The 18,758-nt window shown below is 41.3% G+C and overlaps 1 protein-coding gene across 1 annotated transcript in view; it reads left to right on the plus strand.

Moving 5' to 3' along the window:
* The first annotated feature begins 1,029 nt into the window (after positions 1-1,029).
* reck (reversion inducing cysteine rich protein with kazal motifs) overlaps positions 1,030-18,758 on the plus strand; it is a 65,342-nt gene continuing 47,613 nt past the window's right edge. The window contains exons 1-2 of the mRNA XM_014474509.2: positions 1,030-1,222; positions 17,245-17,303. Coding sequence (XP_014329995.1) covers positions 1,084-1,222; positions 17,245-17,303 — 198 coding nt within the window. The 5' untranslated portion in view covers positions 1,030-1,083. The remainder of the gene's footprint in view (positions 1,223-17,244; positions 17,304-18,758) is intronic.

Raw genomic sequence — 18,758 nt, forward strand, 5'->3', positions numbered from 1 at the left:
CTCATACACCACATCCAAGCATTTGCATTACACCACTGATACTGACATCCTCAATCCATTGTTGTTTGTGTTAATAAATATTTCTTTTTATGCACTTTAATCCCTGCATGGTCTCCCGTTATTGTTATGACCTTGAGCCAGTCGTAACAGATGGCCTGCAGATGATTTTGTCATAAGTTATTTATTCAACTACATATATTAGAGTTGATAATATTGACTATAGAGCTGGATTTGTTTGTAGTGCAATGCAAGATCAAATGCCAGGGTTTTGCATTTAATAAGTAACATACTGTACCTGTAGTTGACACTAATTTTGCTTTGAATAAACAACTTTTTGCTGATACTTTTGATTATCATTTTCATTTTTCAGAGTTGCTCAAAGTGATGAAAGGCATCTTGTTCAAGTTCCTGCACTTCAATTTAATGAGCTATTTGATATTAATATTGATATATATTTGTGGAGTTAAATAACTGATTGTACATTGACCCATCATTCACACTGTTGGAACCCCAGCTTCAAAATAGAATAAAATAAATATTTAAAATTGATTTGCTTGTAGTAATTATTGGTCATCATAAGTATAACAAAAATCAGGAAGTTACTTTTTTTCAAATCCAACACTTGATTGTGCTAAACTAACACTAATGAAGTAGTTATTTTTTGTTTTCCATTATCTCAGTGCTAATTTTACTTCTCTAGCAGAGAGTTAAAAATTTTACTATTTTGAAAGTGTTGGTTTACCTCTGAGGAGTGTGTGGAACTACATAAATCCTGAAACGTGTTAAAAACAACTGGAAGTAGAGATAAAGACTGGACTTTATGCTGTGAAGCTTTCCTGAGTGGCTTTTTACTCCAGCTTGCAAGGATAAAATTTAAAACAAAGCAGAAGAACTATTTATTTAGCATTGGGGGGGAATCACACCGATTATGCCAGTTTTGTTTCGAACTGGATTGTTTTTCGGATCCAGTTCTAATCTCCTGAAACCGGCCACTTCTCCGTTCCGCGCATGCTCTGTTCGCTCCCTGCCTGTATAGAGGGCAGTGGAAATAAAGAGAGAGTTAACGGGGATCCAAGAAGTGGCATGTTACAGCACCGCAACTTTTTCCTGGCTCTTCTTCTTCACGATGTTCTTTGGGATTTTAATAAGATGCGTGTGTGTTTCCCGATAAGCATCTTTCTCCTCGCCGTCAACTTATACTGTCAGCTGCTGCGAGCTCAGGGTGAGTCTGCCCCTGATTTCGATCTGAAACTTCCCGAACTTCATCCACTGGTTCTGTTTAGTCTTTTCAGGGTCTGCTTAGAGAAACATGACTGCTTCACTGCTTCGGACTGGTTTGTTAGTCCAGTGGTAGCTATATTTCCTTTCCTAAAGCCAACCAAAACTCCGTTTGTGACCTTACCGTTTAATGCCGCTATGGGCCTTGGTGAGCTGTGCAGTTATAGTTGGAATTTACTGTAAATCTTTTTTGATTTAAGTTTGAGGTTAAAGACGCTGAAGTTGGCATCTGATTCACAGCTTCGGATTCTGCGCTTCCGTATTTATCTATCTTTAAAGAACATTTGGACTCTTGTCTCTCGTGGATTAATACACGTTATGATTTGGGGATCTATAATTAGGGTGATATTAACGGAGACTTCCGTCTGCTTTTCAGGAGGTCATCATAAAAGTTGTATTGTAATAAGCCAAACTTGAACAGAAATATTCTCCAGCACAGATATTCTTAAATATACATATTGCTTTGTAGAGCCTTTATTCAGTTTGTGATTCAACAAAAATCTTAATTTACATATAGAATATTTGCTTAACTTTATCTAAAACACATTCTAACTCCTGATGATCTTTGAAAAAAAGCTTTCCTTCAAAAACTCTAAAAAATACAAAAACCTTTATTCTCATTTTGAAAGGTTTGTCTAATTTAAGCATTGACATGCGTCAAAATTATAAATGTAGCTCTTTTGTGTTTTCACAAATAGAATGAAGGCTGGAGGAATCACAAACGGTGTCTTAAAGAGCTTGTAATCAGTGGATAATTCACCAAAGATTTTAATGTTCTCAGTATTACTGCGTTTTCCAGAGCTGATTAAATGTTAAGATTTGTGGGAAACGGTGAAATAGCTCTTTAAGTGACGTAGGGTTACGTTCCACTGCGTACGCACCGCCCACCACATTGTCTGGTACTTAGACTGGATAATTGGCAAAACAACTTTCGGGAAAAACGTGTAACCGTGTTTGTAACTTTTTATAGTTTGTAACTAGGAGTGAAAGTAAAGGGGCCTCTCTGCTCTCTTTCAGCGCTACTGACAGTGTTTTTGTAGAGCTCAGACCGTTATTAGGTCTGCATTCCGCTCCAGAGAAGCAACACTGAATTTGAAGGGATAAAGGAGCAAACAATTCCAATAGAAGTCTGTGTTGCAGTGTGTGAATGCTTGGAGGTTAGATTAGATGCGGAGTCTCAGTAAAAGCAGTCCGGAAACGCGATTAAATTGAAAAATGGGCATTAAGTTACCATCCGACCCGCAGCATTAGTAAAGGGCCATTCCGTAACTTCTTAAAGAACCACAACTGCATTTGAGCGTTTCTGAATCAAAATCTAAATAAAATTCTCAGCAATTTTTCTAGTGCATTTTATGTAAAAACAATAAATTTAATCTGTAGAAATCTAAGAGTTGTTCAGTCATACCAAGAAACACATCTCAGAGGCAGCCTAAAAAAAGGCTTATGTCCAGAATTAAAGTTGTAGATTGAAATATTTGACACACAATCTTTGACAAATGATATGTCTGTTAGGGATTGTAAAAGATGTCAGTCAATTGACTTGCAATAATCTTTTATTTTTGATAAAAATGGTCATGTTTATTGTTACTGTAGAATAACTGTCATCACTAAAACAGTGACAGAATATTTTGTCTTGAAATGAACAAACATTAAGTTTGCATTCTTTTCAAACACTGAAGTTAAATCCTGAAATTAAAATATTATTCATAACATTCTCATGGAATCTTTATGTTATTGAGCATGTGCTCACTACATATGGGCCACAAGATATTTAATACTATAATAATCTCATTTGTAAAAAGTTTCTCTATGTAAATGTTAAGTAGCAGGTGTGAGCAGATCTGGAGGAGATGGGAGCCCTGAGGCCCACCGCAAGGACAGCAGAAAGCTTTAAAAATGTAATCAGATTGCAGCTAACCTTTTACAACATTGGCATTACTTGATACTGGTCATTTTCTTACTTGGAAGCACACTTTCACTATTTGGCTGTTTGTAAATTATTTCTCCTAATTTTCAGACAGCTTGTTGAACCAAGCACTGAACCCCTGGTGTGGTTTGGGTAAGTTTCTTTCAAATGACCAGCAGAAATTCTCAGAAGCTCAACATATTGTAGGAAAAAGAATGCTGGTTTTTCAAAATTTTATTTTATTTTATTCTTTTTAAGGAAAAGAACTGGAGCCCAGACATTCAGTGAAATCTAGGTTTTGAAGTCAGAAAGCAAAGAGAATAGCTTTTCTGTGTGCTAATGAATTCATTAGGCATGCTATCTAAGTAAACCAAACAGATGTGCCTACCAAGAGGGCAGTAAAACAACAGCTGATGATTTGGTTTTCACTTGTTTGTTGGCAGAGTCAGCCTGGAGTTGCTCGGTTGTTCTCTATTGTTGGATTTTTGAGCCATTTTTGTTTGTCCATGCGTCTCTTCAGGAGACGTCCAGCTGCTGACAGCTTCCTTTGTGTTCCACCGCCTCTCTCACTGACGTTCTATCCAGCGGGCCTGTGCAGTGTTAAAAACTGCTCTAACACTGGTCGGGCGGTCTTTGAAGTTCAGTGCACATGGGCGCAGGATGTGGATTTGCTCTGATTAAGTATCACTTTGTTCAGCCTGTGTTTTTTTCTCCCTCACACATCTGTCCCAGACATGAAAGAAGCAAAACTCTTAGATCTTCATTTGTGCTGCATATTGTCTCTAAGAGCCTTTTTATTACTCATAAAGAAGCAAAAAATATATTTTCTCTAGATTATTTTCCATAAGAAAATATGAGCACTTTTTTTCTTTAGAAAGTAGAAGCACATTATCCCATTTTCCCTCCATTTTATGCTGAAATTCCACACATTTAGCCTATGGAGGACTTGTGTAGAGCGTTTTGTTTTTAGTTCCTTTCATGGCGCAGTCGGCTTCTTGAGGCTAGCAGGGAGAGAATGCATCTGGAACCTATTTGGCTGTGCAGAGCAGAAGGGGATGAGGAGGGAGAGAGCAGCAGCTCTTAGCTCTCCATGTCCACTGTGAGCAGACGGGCCCAGAGTCCCACAAACTTAATTATAGTGTGGTGAGCACACGATTAAAGTGTGGAATACACAGCTGAGGGTTTGGGCTACAGCTGGGTGGAGCAAATCTTGAACTCACTAGCAGTCAAATTCCCAAATTTTGTTTTCTTAAATATTTCACAATAACAGCGTAATATTTTGATCTTCACATTGTCTTTCACAAGTAGAACCAAAAATATCATGTATCTAAATGTCATATGAGTAGAAGTAATTTGTTTCATCCTGAAAGGCTGACTTTCATTGTGCCATTGGCACTTTGACCGATGGGCTGTTACTTAAAGATCAGTCACATTCAATCAGAAGTCTCCTCATAGCACAGCCTCACATTAGGAAGGAAACATTTCCACGGGAACTGGAACACAACACTTGGTTAAAAGTTTAGTTATCATCTATGACTGTCCCAAGATATTTGTAAGCTTGACCTCTCTAAATGCTTGACCTTTGATTAAAGTGACTTTGTGCCTCCTAAAATCGATTGTCTCTTTTGTTTAGTTTGAGGAAAGAGTCCTTGCTCCATTGAACAAAATCATCAATAATGTGCACATGCTACTTTTATTTCCCTTAAGCAGGCCGACAATAACATAACCACCTGCTTACCTTAATGATAAATCAGCGATCACACACATCATCCCATAAAGAGGCTGTTCTGCACCCACTATCAGGCTTCCTGATCCTATGAACAACTTTTCTGCACAGGTTCATTAACACCTTCAGATCAGGATAACTGGAAGGGTTTTCCAAAAGGCTTTCATTTCAGTGCTGACCACTGCTGAGTGACTGAAACTGAGAGGGAAGTTTTAGGCCAACACTGTTCTGACAAGAGGAGCCTCTTGGGCAGTGATATTTTGCAGTCAGTGTTCCTGTTTTCTCCTGTGTGTGTCCCTGTCTCCAGCCATTGAGACAAAAACAATCATGATTTTCATAGGACATCTCACCAAAAACAATAAGCTTCAAATGTCACGTCTCTCTGTTTTAACACAAGCCTCAATAGCTGGAAGCACCGATAAACCCAATACACAAGCCTCAACACAATCTGGACATCACTGTATATGTCCATGATACACATTGTAAGCATACACTGTCCATTATTGTTTGAAGTGAAATGACGCATTGTTTCCTACAGCCAATTTTAGACTCAAACACTTTAGTTTAAAGTTCCAGGTTGCCATAAATGACACAAAATTAATATTATGACAAACTTTAGTCTCAAAGACACATCTAAACTGTTCTTCCAGTAAATATTCTAAGACTTTGTTACCTTAAATGTAAAATAAATAGAATTGGCGTAAAACTCTGTTGGCTTATTGTTACTGACTGATTCAACATGAATGAATCGATGCATGTGCTGTTACACGTAGGCCTGTCACGATAACAAATTTGCGTGTGCAATTAATTGTCTCAAAAATTATTGCGATAAACAATAATATTGTTTGAAGACCTTTTCGCACTGATTTAATGGAAATGACGTAATAATGCATTCGATTTCCTGCCAAAGATAGATACAATTTATTTTCAAAAGAACACTTAACACGAGAACTGATAAACTAAACAAAACAACCAAAAACAAAAATAAAATGGATTCTCAGTCTCCATCCATCCATCCATCCATCCATCCATTCATCCATTCATCCATCCATCCATCCATCTTCTTCTGCTTATCCAGGGTCGGGTTGCGGGGGTAGCAGCTTCAGAAGGGAGGCCCAGACTTCCCTCTTCCCGGCCACTTCTTCCAGCTCTTCCGGGGGAATCCCGAGGCGTTCCCAGGCCAGCCGAGAGACACAGTCCCTCCAGCGTGTCCTGGGTCTTCCCCGGGGCCTCCTCCCGGTGGGACGTGCCCGGAACACCTCACCAGGGAGGCGTCCAGGAGGCATCCTGACCAGATGCCCGAGCCACCTCAACTGACTCCTCTCGATGTGAAGGAGCAGCAGCTCTACTTGAGTCCCTCCCGGATGACTGAGCTTCTCACCCTATCTCTAAGGGAGAGCCCAGCCACCCTACGGAGAAAACCCATTTCGGCCACTTGTATCTGCAATCTCGTTCTTTCGGTCATGACCCAAAGCTCATGACCATAGATGAGGGTGGGAACGTAGATCGACCGGTAAATCGAGAGCTTCGCTTTTTGGCTCAGCTCTCTCTTCACCACGACAGACCGGTACAGCGCCCGCTTGACGGCAGACGCTGCGCCAATCCGCCTGTCGATCTCCCGCTCCCTTCTTCCCCCATTCGTGAACAAGATCCCGAGATACTTGAACTCCTCCACTTGGGGCAGGACAACCCCCCTGACCCGGAGAAGGCACTCTACCCTTTTCCGGCTCAAGACCATGGCCTCGGATGTCGAGGCACTGATCCTCATCACGGCCGCTTCACACTCGGCTGCAAACCGCTCCAGCGAGAGCTGCAGATCACGACCCGATGAAGCCAAAAGGACCACATCATCTGCAAAAAGCAGAGATGAGATCCCAAGGCCACCAAATCGGATCCCCTCAACGCCTTGGCTGCGCCTAGAAATTCTGTCCATGAAAGTGATGAACAGAATCGGTGACAAAGGGCAGCCCTGGTGGAGTCCAACTCTCACCGGAAACGAGCCCGACTTACTGCCAGCAATGCGGACCAGACTCTGACACCGGTCATACAGGGACCTGACAGCCTGTATCAAAGGGCCCGGTACCCCATACTCCCGGAGAACCCCCCACAGGGCTCCCCAAGGGACACGGTCGAACGCCTTCTCCAAGTCCACAAAACACATGTAGACTGGTTGGGCGAACTCACATGCACCCTCCAGGACCCAGCCGAGGGTGTAGAGCTGGTCCAGTGTTCCACGACCAGGACGAAAACCACACTGCTCTTCCTGAATCTGAGGTTCGACTATCCGACGGACCCTCCTCTCCAGGAAGCCCTGAATAGACCTTGCTAGGGAGGCGTAAGAGTGTGACCCCTCTATAATTGGAGCACACCCTCCGGTCTCCCTTTTTGAACAGGGGGACCACCACCCCAGGGGAACTGCCCCCAATGTCAATGCGATATTGCAGAGTCACGTTAGCCAGCACAACCCTACAACATCCAGAGCCTTAAGGAACTCGGGGCGGATCTCATCCACCCCCGGGGCCTTGCCACCGAGGAGCTTTTCAAACCACCTCGGCGACCTCATCCCCAAAGATTGGAGAGCCCAACCCAGAGTCCCCAGGCTCAGCTTTCTCAATGGAAGGCATGTTGGTGGGATTGAGGAGGTCTTCGAAGTATTCTGCCCACCGGCCCACAATGTCCTGAGTAGAGGTCAGCAGCACACCATCCCCACTATAAACAGTGTTGGTGCCGTACTGCTTCCCCCCCCGAGATGCCGGATGGTGGACCAGAATCGCCTTGAAGCCGTACGGAAGTCTTTCTCCATGGCCTCTCCAAACTCCTCCCACGCCCGAGATTTTGCCTCAGCAACCACCTGAGCCACATGCCGCTTCACCTGCTGGTACCCATCAGCTGCTTCCCGAGTCCCACAGGCCAAAAAGGCCCGATAGGACTCCTTCTTCAGTCTGATGGAAACCCTCACCGAAGGTGTCCACCAGCGGGTTTGAGGGTTGCAGCCACGACAAGCACCGACAACCTTGCGGCCACAGCTCCGATCTGCCGCCTCGACAATGGAGGCATGGAACACGATCCACTCAGACTCCATGTCCCCCACCTCCCCCGGGACGTGTTCGAAGATTTGTCAGAGATGGGAGTTAAAGCCCCGTCTCACAGGGGATTCAGCCAGACGTTCCCAGCAGACCCTCACAACACATTTGGGCCTGCCAGGTCTGACCGGCTTCTTCCCCCACTGCCGGACCCAACTCACCACCAGTTAGTGGTCAGTGGACAGCTCCGCACCTCTCTTCACCCAAGTGTCCAAGACATACGGCCGCAGATCCGATGAAACGATGACAAAGTCGATCATCGAACTGCGGCCTAGGATGTCCTGGTGCCAAGTGCACATATGGACACTCTTATGCTTGAACATTGGACAATCCATGACGAGCACAGACGTCCAACAACAGAACACCGCTTGAGTTCAGATTGGGGGGGCCGTTCCTCCCAACCACGCCCCTCCATGTCTCACTGTCATTGCCCACGTGAGCGTTGAAGTCCCCCAGCAGAACAAGGGAGTCCCCAGTAGGAGTACTCTCCCATACCCCCTCTAAGGACTCCAAGAAAGGTGGGTAATCTGAACTGTCGTTCAGCTCGTAAGCACAAACAACAGTCAGGACCCGTCCCCCCACCCATAGGTGGAGGGAGGCTACCCTCTCGTTCACCGGGGTAAACCCCAATGTACAAGCGCCGAGATGGGGAGCAACAAGTATGCCCACTCCTGCCCGACGCCTCTCACCTTGGGCAACTCCAGAGTGGAAGTATGTATAGCCCCTCTCAAGGAGACTCGTTCCAGAACCAGAGCCATGCGTCGAGGTGTGGCCAACTATTTCTAGCCGGAACCTCTTGACCTCACACACTAGCTCCGGCTCCTTCCCCACTAGAGAGGTGACATTCCACGTCCCAAGAGCCAGCTTCTGCAGCCAAGGATCGGACCGCCAGGGTCCCCTCCCTTGGCCGCCACCCATCACACAATGCACCCGACCCCTTTGGCCCCTCTCACGGGTGGTGAGCCCATGGGAGGGGGGGTCCATGTTTCCTCTTCGGGCTAAGCCCGGCTGGGCTCCATGGGAAAAAGCCCGGCCACCAGGCGCTCGCCATCGTGCCCCCCCTCCAGGGCTGGCTCCAGAGTGGGGCCCCAGTGACCCGCGTCCGGGAGAGGGAACACAAAGTCCAACATTATTTCTCATCATTGGGGTCTTCGGGCTGCGCTTTGTCTGGTCCCTCACCTAGGACCTGTCTGCCTTGGGTGACCCTACCAGGGGATTCTCAGTCTCCATTTACAAAAAATATACTTGAATAAAAACTAAACAACATAAAGCCAAAGTGGAAATAAATACTGCATTCAACCAAAAGAGTGCAGATTATGAAGTCTGCACACTATGCCTGTCTCTATAAAATCTTTGCACTTGTATACTTTGCTTAGTCCTTCTCAAACATGCTGGTTATTATTACAAACATTTCTACTTTGGCCTCATCTGTTCTAGAAAGCTTCCACTCTGATCCAGCTCTTCACATCTACGGTGTGCAGCTGTTCTGTAAGAACCTTTCTCTGTTCTTGCAGAGAGAGGTTTGCTTCTGGCAGCGCTTTCAAACAAGTCAGATTTCATTAGACTTCTTGTTGTGACAAGAGCTTCAATATTAAACATGCAAAAGTGAGGTTTGTGGGGGGGGTTGTTAGTTGTTGGAGCATTTCCAGAGAGTGAACAGTTTGCTGGGATGTGCATTAATGGGAAAAATAACCACTTAAAATCTTTCCCACCATGAATAATCATTCTCTCTGCAGAATTGAGAACTTCATTTTTTTTGCTAATGGTAACATAACCCTTCCTGAATTGATAGAAAGTAGCTTCTCAATCACATCTGCAAAACAGCAAACTTCCAAAAATCCTCAGTGATAATCAGTCAACTTATCTAATAAGCTACACTAAGCTGCTTTCTGTCTTAAATTTTCTGGAAGCAGTATTCCTGTAGAGTGTTCCTTACAAACCTTCTCCATCTTCTCTGTTTTTCAGTTCAGATTTGATTATTTATATAGTTCAGGTTCAAAACAATTGTTTACTGGTTTACATTTGTAATTTACATTACAAGACAAAGAAATCCAACTAAAATCTAATCTATTATTAGAGTCAGTTCAATCTAATAATATAAGCACTCAGCAGATTCAAATTCAGCTGCATAAATTCCAGTCTGATCATAGTTTTATGGCACTTCACTTAATTTCGGTTTGTTATGTCAATTAGTAATTTTTTGTGGCTGATTGTATTGAGTTGTTAACTTACTGAATATACATGATGTGAAGCTGGAAGAGGAAACCTCCAGCTGAACCTGACTCAGAATGAGAGGCTTTCTGCGATGACAACATCTAAAAAACCTCAGCAGTGCTGGTCCAGGAGTTCCCAGAGAATAGTTAATAGAAGCAGTAGCTCTTTTAGCAGCTTCATCTAAAACAGAAATACAACTTAGTCCCTTAATGCCTAACACTTTTTGAGAAATATAATCAAAAATGACATTTCCAGAATGAAGTGAAAATATCTACAAGATTTATTTGGATTGTTTTGATGTCAAAATAAAGGTAAGACTGTAGAATATACTCTAGAAGGATTAAATACCTACTGTCATGTTACTTAATGAGATGAAATGAATACAGCACACCGCAGAAAATTAAGAAATAATTTCCACCCAAAAAAGTAGCTTGTGATGTGAATGTCCCTTTAAAAGCATGCAGTTGCTATCCAAAACATCTAGCAAGCAACAGTTACAGGATCTGGCAACCTACTGTAGTAAGATTCATGCAAAAAAAGTGAAGAGAGAAGCATATAGTTTTAGTTGAAGAAGTCTATGGACCACCCTGAGCATCCTCACTGTGAAAACAGTTAAAATTTACAATTGGTTAGAACACATTGCAACTTTATTTACATATTTACATTACCATGCCACTCCCTCAAGCAGCTCTTTTAAGTGAGGCGCAGAGGAACCCCACACCTCCTGAAGTAACTGCTTATCTGATATCAGCTTCCTGGCAACTCCTGGTCACTTCATGTGTCCATCCACTTGAGAAATAGCAGGTTGAAGTGGCCCTGGCAGCCAGTCACCATCTCTGTGTACATGGGCCTCTCGTAGTCTGCTGTGTTTGTCTTTCTCCCATTATCCTCATCTTCCTCAGGGTTGCTGAAGTATGGTGGCTACTACATGGCTTCAAAACAAACCTATGTTATCAAACTGGGGAAGGGATATTACACACACTCACAAGACTAGTGAAAATTATGATGCATTGCTGTTGTCAATGAGAGAACGAACTGCATGTGGACTAAAAAAGAGCTGGAACAGCGAGAGTGGTGACCATGAAGTTGTGGTATTAGAAGTGGGCCAGCTGGCCTGGCTGGCATGCTGTAGCTTATTGTCTTCTTCCTCTTTGTTGTTTTTTTATACTACAGAATATGGATAGATGTGTGTGGGGCTTTTTCTTTTCTTTTGGTCAGCATGTCTTCAGATCTAATAAGGTCTGGGTGAGGTACGGATGAAGGCGGCCCTGCTTGGGATGTAGTAAAGCATAGGTCTTCAGCCCTGGACCCACCATCCTGCATGTTCTAAAGTTCTACTTGTTCCCCCTCCAGCCCAGCTGATTCAAATTCTACCATTGCATCCTGCATGCCTCCAATGGCTGCAGAAGCCTGTTAATCACCCAGTCATTTAAACCAGATATCCAGCAGCAGGAAAAAAACATGCAGGATAGCGGGTCCAGAGGACCAGGGTTAGAGACCCTAACCCTGGCATTATCAGCCCAGCTAGCATGCAGTGTGTCCTGATCTTCCTCTAGGTCTCACCTGAGTGGGAGGTTCCTGAACAACCTCACCAGGGAGGTTCAGGAAGCGTCCCAGCTAGACACTCAGCCACCTCAACAGGCTCCTCTTCATGTGGGGCAGCAGAGCTCCAACACTTTAGTTTTTTATGTTATTATTTGGTAATAAGGTTAAACATCAGTGAAATTTCTCAGATTCAATTCAGTCCTCAAAAATAAGAATTTATCACATGACAGCCAAAATTTCCCAGTAGGACATAACAGCAAAAACTGAAAAAAATAACCAAAAACTTTAAAAACTTCTTAGAAAGATGTGTTTCATTGTTTGCTGTTTGTGTTACTAAATATAAAACATCCTGTCAGTTCATGCTGATCGGGTCTGTTGGGCAGGAATCCCAGTCACATCTGCTTATGAGCTCAACCTAATTCCTCTAACTACTGTGCTCTTTTCAAGGACCAGACCTAGCAGTGTCTGAAGGAAACTGCCTATAAAACCTGAATTTCTTACATGACATTTTACAAAGCTGATCTTTATACCAAATGTCACTTGATCAGTACCCAGGAAATGAACTCTGACCTCTTTGCATTAAATTCTACCCCCAGTGTTTGCAGTTGTTGAGAAGAATGCCAGGGTCTGGTAACAGCCTCTGTGCTCTTTGTACATATACACATTTAATCAACATGTCATTCCTTACCTCTCTCTTAACATCAGCACTGCAGGCTAAAGATAATCTGAGTGTAATTTCTAAGGTAGACTAAGAGCTACAGATTGATCTGCTCACATGCAATCTATACTGTTGCAGAAAAACGGCTTTGTATCTCAGTGGGTTAATCAGATATTGTTTATAAAACCTTGATGAGCTCATGCTCTTTTTACAGTAAGTCTATAGAAGTGGTAGCCTGGTAATAACTAGGTAGGCTGGATGCTGTGGTGGCGCCACGTAACGAGGCCTTAGTCCTGGATGTTGCTGTCACAGATTTGAGTCCTGGCCTGGTGACCTTTGTCGCATGTCTTTTCTCTCTCTCATTACCCACTTTCATCTCTGACCACTTTAAAATAAAGGCCACTAGAGCCAAAAAAACCTTTAAAAAAACAACAACTAGGGATCAACTTTTTTCACCTTCGAAACTGATACAGATATCTGAGACGGGTTTTCAGCCCGAAGTAAGTCAAAATGTAAATAATCCATTTATTTTAAGGTGTTACAGATTTTATTTGAAGATATGCAGCGCAGCGCACCCTACCTCGTCACCAACTTTTGGCACTCAGCTTAGCCACAGACTCAGGCCAGGCCAGTGACACACTGTGTTATGCAACTCACCCCAAGAAACTGGAAAATATTCCTCCAGACATAAATTCCCGCAACCATAGAAGTAATCTTGGCATTGTTTTCTTTCCAACGACACCTTTATGGTGGATGATGTTGTCATCACTGAAGTATCTTTTTTTGTAACTCCTGTTACCAGTGTGGATTGAGTGATGTGTTGGAGATGTTTTTGAGCCATGTGCTTACTTCAAACTCGCAACTTATTGTCCAAGACCAAAATAAAGCATGTGAAAAGTCGATAAAGCCCAGTATAATAATCAGCTCTCGGTTTTCCCTTGAAATGGCTCAGCTAGACCGGCATTAGCCGATCTACTGTACCTGGTGTTGGTTTTGAAATAAAGTAAAATTTAACATTTTATGACATTTAAATTAATTTCAAACTCTGATTATGACTAGTATAAGTGCACAATAGGCTGCATATTTCACGTGATTTAACATAAATAATAATAATAAAAACTTAATTATGAAGGTGTGGGGCTTTCATTTTGTGTGGTGGTGTGCCACCAACAATAACACTTGCTCAGAGCATTAAATTAGATTTAATGAATCGGCCCTTATGGATCAGGCACATTTTCACCAGTAGCTGATCTAGAATTTTTTTTCAATATCGGGACGGATACAGACATTAATATCTGATCAGAATATCTTTAGTAAAAAAACAGTCCCTCATCATCCATCTCTGGACGATGGTTTGCTTCATTCAGAGATTCTGGGCTCTCTGCTGTTGAGAAACAGTTGCTTCCTGGAGGCGTGGCCTGTATTGAGGTTTCAAATTTTACACAATGGCTAACGTTTGTCATTGACCTTATACACTTTATTTTGTCAGCATTGGTAAATGTTATAAAAATACATAAACCCAGTAAAAATAACATCTATTTTAATGGGCTACATCATCACCAAATAGGTGTATGGACAATAGCAAATAGTCTTTACCATGTCTTTTATGCTTTTGTAATCAAAAGTAAATATTCCTCAATAAGAAAATCTAATTTAAGAAAAATGTTAGTAAAATTAGGAAGTTTCCTTCAGGGTATATGATGTTACCTGTTATTGCAGGCCTATGACCAATGAGTTGTCTATGCTCCATCTGTGTGTATCTATGGATGTATGCATAAACCGCAGGTGTGTGTGTGAAATAAGTCGTGGATGTTTACATTGTGGTCAGTGAATGATGATCTAGTCCAGCATTAAACTGTTTCACCAGCATTGACACTGACTTTGACATCTTAAAACGGTACCTATAAAGTATTTGTAGCTATCTTAAAAGACTATTTTTTCCACCTTAGCAGAGGGCAAAGCTTAGTTAGGGGGCAAAGTTTTGAGCTCAAGTTAACCATGAATTCCTCATTAGAACATAATGTCCTCCAGTCAAATGTGATGCCATCTTTGCAGAAACTTTGCAGAAAATAGGGTCATTACTAAGGCAATAATCTCAAACACTGGCAAATCTATAACTTAAAGGCTGGAATAGAGAATAAAGGTTTTTCAATGGTCAAGTCAAAGTCTACAGCTCATTTTGATGTATATTCTAGGTTGGACATCGAGGAAGCTGTGCAGAGATAAATGTTTTCAAACCTTAAGAAACTAAAGCAATATTGTAAAGAAAAGTGGGTCCTTGAGGTAAGACTACCACAGTGCTGGTTCTGTTGGACCTCAGTGTTGTTCATGGCATTTTACTGAAATGACTGGAGAGTTGGGTCAGACTCTCTGGTTCAGTAATCAGTTGGCTTGAATCTTACATAAAAAACAGGGATTTCTTTGTTTCAATAGGAAACTTCTCATCAGAGTGGACAGAAGTCCCATGTGGAGTACCCCAAAATTTCAATCCTAGGACCCCTCTAATCCAAAATCTATTTGCACCCACTAGCTCAGGAAATAAGATTAACTATGCAGATGATACACAGCGCTACATTATGATGTCATTAGGTGACTCTGAAACCATCCAAACAAAATGAAGTTATTATCTTTGGACCTAAGGAGGAACTATCTAGAGTCAATGCACAGCTTCAGTTATTAGAGCTAGAAACTAGCGATCAGGCCTAAAACCTGGGTATAGTGATGAACTCTGACCTGAACTTTCATAGCCACATTAAGACAGTTACAAAGTCAGCCTTCTATCGCCTGAAGAACATCTCCATGAATAGAGGACTAATGTCTCAGCAAGATCTAGAGAAACTAGCATTTATCTTTAGTCGCATTGATTACTGCAACATTGTATTCAGAGCTCTGCCTAAAAAATCAATCCTCCAGCTGCAGCTGATCCAGAATGCTGCTGCTGGAGTTCCGACTACAACCAGGAAGATAAAACACATCACCCCAGATTTAAAGTCCTTCCACTGAGAGAATAGACTTTAAAATACTGTTATTAGTTTATACTCAGTTTGATGCTTGTATATAGAATCTCTGATGGCTGCTGCATCAGCCAGTTTCAATTTCTGACTTTTGGTAATTTGGGGTATTGTAGCTTCAGAATCATGACATGATATGAGTTTTCAATAAGAATATTATAGAAAAATTAAATATTTTCTGTAGACATCCACTAATACGTCACCTGAACTGGCAGATTTACAGCTGTTCATTTGATGCAAAAGTAAATCCCCCATATCTTAGCAATGTAACAACACTTTCCTGTGGATGCTTTTACTGAATGAAGAAAAACTTTTAATTAAGCATTTTCAGTAAAGCAATGTGTTTAAGAGGACATAAGACGTTATAGAAAAAATCTATTATCTGTATGCATTTCACTGAGTCTGTGAGTAAGTGACAGAGTTAAATGTCTGTGTATCACAGAAAACCTGAACAGAATATTGTTTCTCTTTTATTATTTTGGGCTTTCTCCCCTTGTCATGAGACATGCTGGATTTGGAAATGTTGGTAGTCTTTTAGAAGTCTTAAATTTAGGTGAAATTTTCTAAGGAATGTATTTGGAGACCATTGTTTAGGGAATGCTAGGAGCACTAACCACTGATTGGTAATTTAAGTTGCTAATGGCAGTTGGGTTGTCAGAATAGGGGGTCGTGTTAACGGACTACTTCCTGTCTTTGACCATTTTTTTAAAAACAATTGTGACTGAAAAATTTTAAAGCTATTTGTCATTCTAGTGGATTACAATACAAACACCTGGCTACTTGGTGCAGATGCGCAGATATTTTCATCTTTACACACAGAGAACAGTTCAGAGGTAACTAAATCAATCAATACCATCTAATTTAAGTATTGCGACTGATCTGAACCAATGCATCTCGTGGAGAAACTTATCTGTATTCATCTACTTGATGTATGATGGCATGATATGGATTCTCCCCTTCTGGGGCAGGGGAGGGTCCAGGGGTGAATTTGTTTGTACACTACTGCATCAAGGCTAAATTCATTGTAATGATAAGCCTGGGCTGACAGGGCAAAGGGAGAAGATTGTGTATGATTTGGGGGCGGGGTTGAACTTGCTGGGTAAGGCTTGGAACCTGTTGATAACTGCTTGCTGTTCTATTATCTTATTGAATTTTTGTCTGTTGACAATAAATATATATTTTTGAAACGTAATTTGATGTTGTGGGATTATTCTTGAAGGTATGTCTTTTATAGTTTTGGAACTTTGAGTTTCAATCTTTAATGAAGCTATTTAATGGGCTCCATTCATCCTATCCGCTTTATCCAGGGTCGGGTTGTGGGGGGTAGCAGCTTCAGCTTTAATGGGCTTATAGAGGAAATCGGAGCAGGGTTCTAATAATATGTTGGATTCAATCTTTAAGGTGGGCCATTGACACATTCCACATAATACCTTGTTGATATTACTAGTTGAACACCGAAAAACCTTCACAAAGGTTAAATATGATCTAATGCAGAACAATACTGTGACAAATATTATTACTTTTAATAACAGCATTTAACATGCTGAACACAACTCTACAAAGCAAGCTGCAAAGGAATAAGAAAGAGGGAAAAATATGCTTAAATGCCACCCAATGAAATATATAATTTTTAAATATCTGAAAGTCTAGACAAAATAAATCTTGCGAGCAAACCAGGGTACCATTGCAGGACTTTCTACCAGAGGCCAGTTAAACATATTCTATCTTTAACATATATTTAACATTTCAGAGATAATTGCCTTCACCAATGCTAGTGTTCTAATGGTGACATTTCTGCTAACTTTGTGTGTCTTTCCCTACAGATCCCTCCTGCTGCCAATATGCTGCTGAGTTATCACCCTGTAAAGAAGCTTGTGACCAGGTATGAACAGGCCTTCATGCACACAGAACAGTGTTTCTTATTTCCGGTCCTCAGGACCACTGCCCCGCATGCTTTAAGAGTTTCCCTTCTAACAGGCTTCTCCAGTACTTAATGGCGTGCAGAGAGGTTATGCAATTATTTGAATCAGGTGTTTTGGAACAAAGACACACCCAAGACATGCAGGGCAGTGGTCCCTGAGGACCAGAACTGAGAAACACTGACATCAGCATGGGTATGTACACCCTGGCCCACTACTCAGTTCATTGGCCCATCACATTACCACCAGCATGTACTGTATTTTAATGGCATTTTATAAAACAGACTGGGATAAAATGCCATTTTAAAATGCCATTTTTAAATCACTGCACTGCAAAGTTGCAATTCTATAACTTTGCAGTGTAGAACTGCAAAGTTAAAGGTAAATGATACATACTTTTTGCAATCTCTGTGCTAAAATTTAAAATCAAGTCCTAAAATACAGCCTAGTGAATGTAGTAGCCAAAGCATGTTGAGTTTAATAAGACTATGGAGAGATCAAGTCAGAGACGAGGTTGTGAAGAACGTTTTGAGCAAGATTAACTTGCTCAAAACTTTAGAAGCTTGAACATCTTACAGAACACTGTTTATCCCATCATCTGGAAGATGGATGAAGCTAAATACAGGACAATTCTAGAAGATGTTGGCGGGACAAAATTTTTGAGACTACGTAAAAAGTTAACCTTCTGATTGGACAATGCTAGTTGGAAGCATTTTCCTACCAAAGTCAAATCAAAGCCAACACAGGAGTATGTGACTTAGAGGGGGCGTAGAGACACTTTATACATAAGTATTCACACGGAACTACTTTTAAGATGTAAAAATTGATGTTCACAGACCCTCCTAATCCAATCTGACTGAAGCTGAGCTATTGTACAATGAGACTAGTCCATTGCCTTTCAATCAATCAATTTTATTTATAAAGTACCCTTCATACTAAAAGCTGCTCAAAGTGCTTTTCTTTCATATCTGTTGTAGCAAGAAGAAAGAGTGAATGGTGCTAAAGTCAACAGAGAAACAGGAAAAAATAAGATATTAAAGCACAATAATAAATGGGTGAAATATCTTAAATAATACCTTACATCATCATGACAGAGTGATCAGGGTTTATTTTGGGGTGTTTTTATTAATTATGATGCAAAATAGTTTATCAATTCTTTTAATACACTACTATTAGAACTAAAAACTATTAAAACTGTTTTAGGATATCACTCAAATAAGCAATGGTTACTAGATAATCAAAATTGCACTCATGTTTTGAACAATTTTTAAATTCAAATTCTTTTTTTCTTATGATGGTGACTTGTTTTTATTGTTATTATAAATGTTTACTGTAAATGACACTGCTTTTACTCACACATCAAAATTTGTCATAAACCATAGGTCAGGTATGTAGTTATGCTACCTGAGGACTACAAA

This window comes from Xiphophorus maculatus, chromosome 21 (genome assembly GCF_002775205.1).
Source record: "Xiphophorus maculatus strain JP 163 A chromosome 21, X_maculatus-5.0-male, whole genome shotgun sequence".
Taxonomy (NCBI): Eukaryota; Metazoa; Chordata; class Actinopteri; order Cyprinodontiformes; family Poeciliidae; genus Xiphophorus; species Xiphophorus maculatus.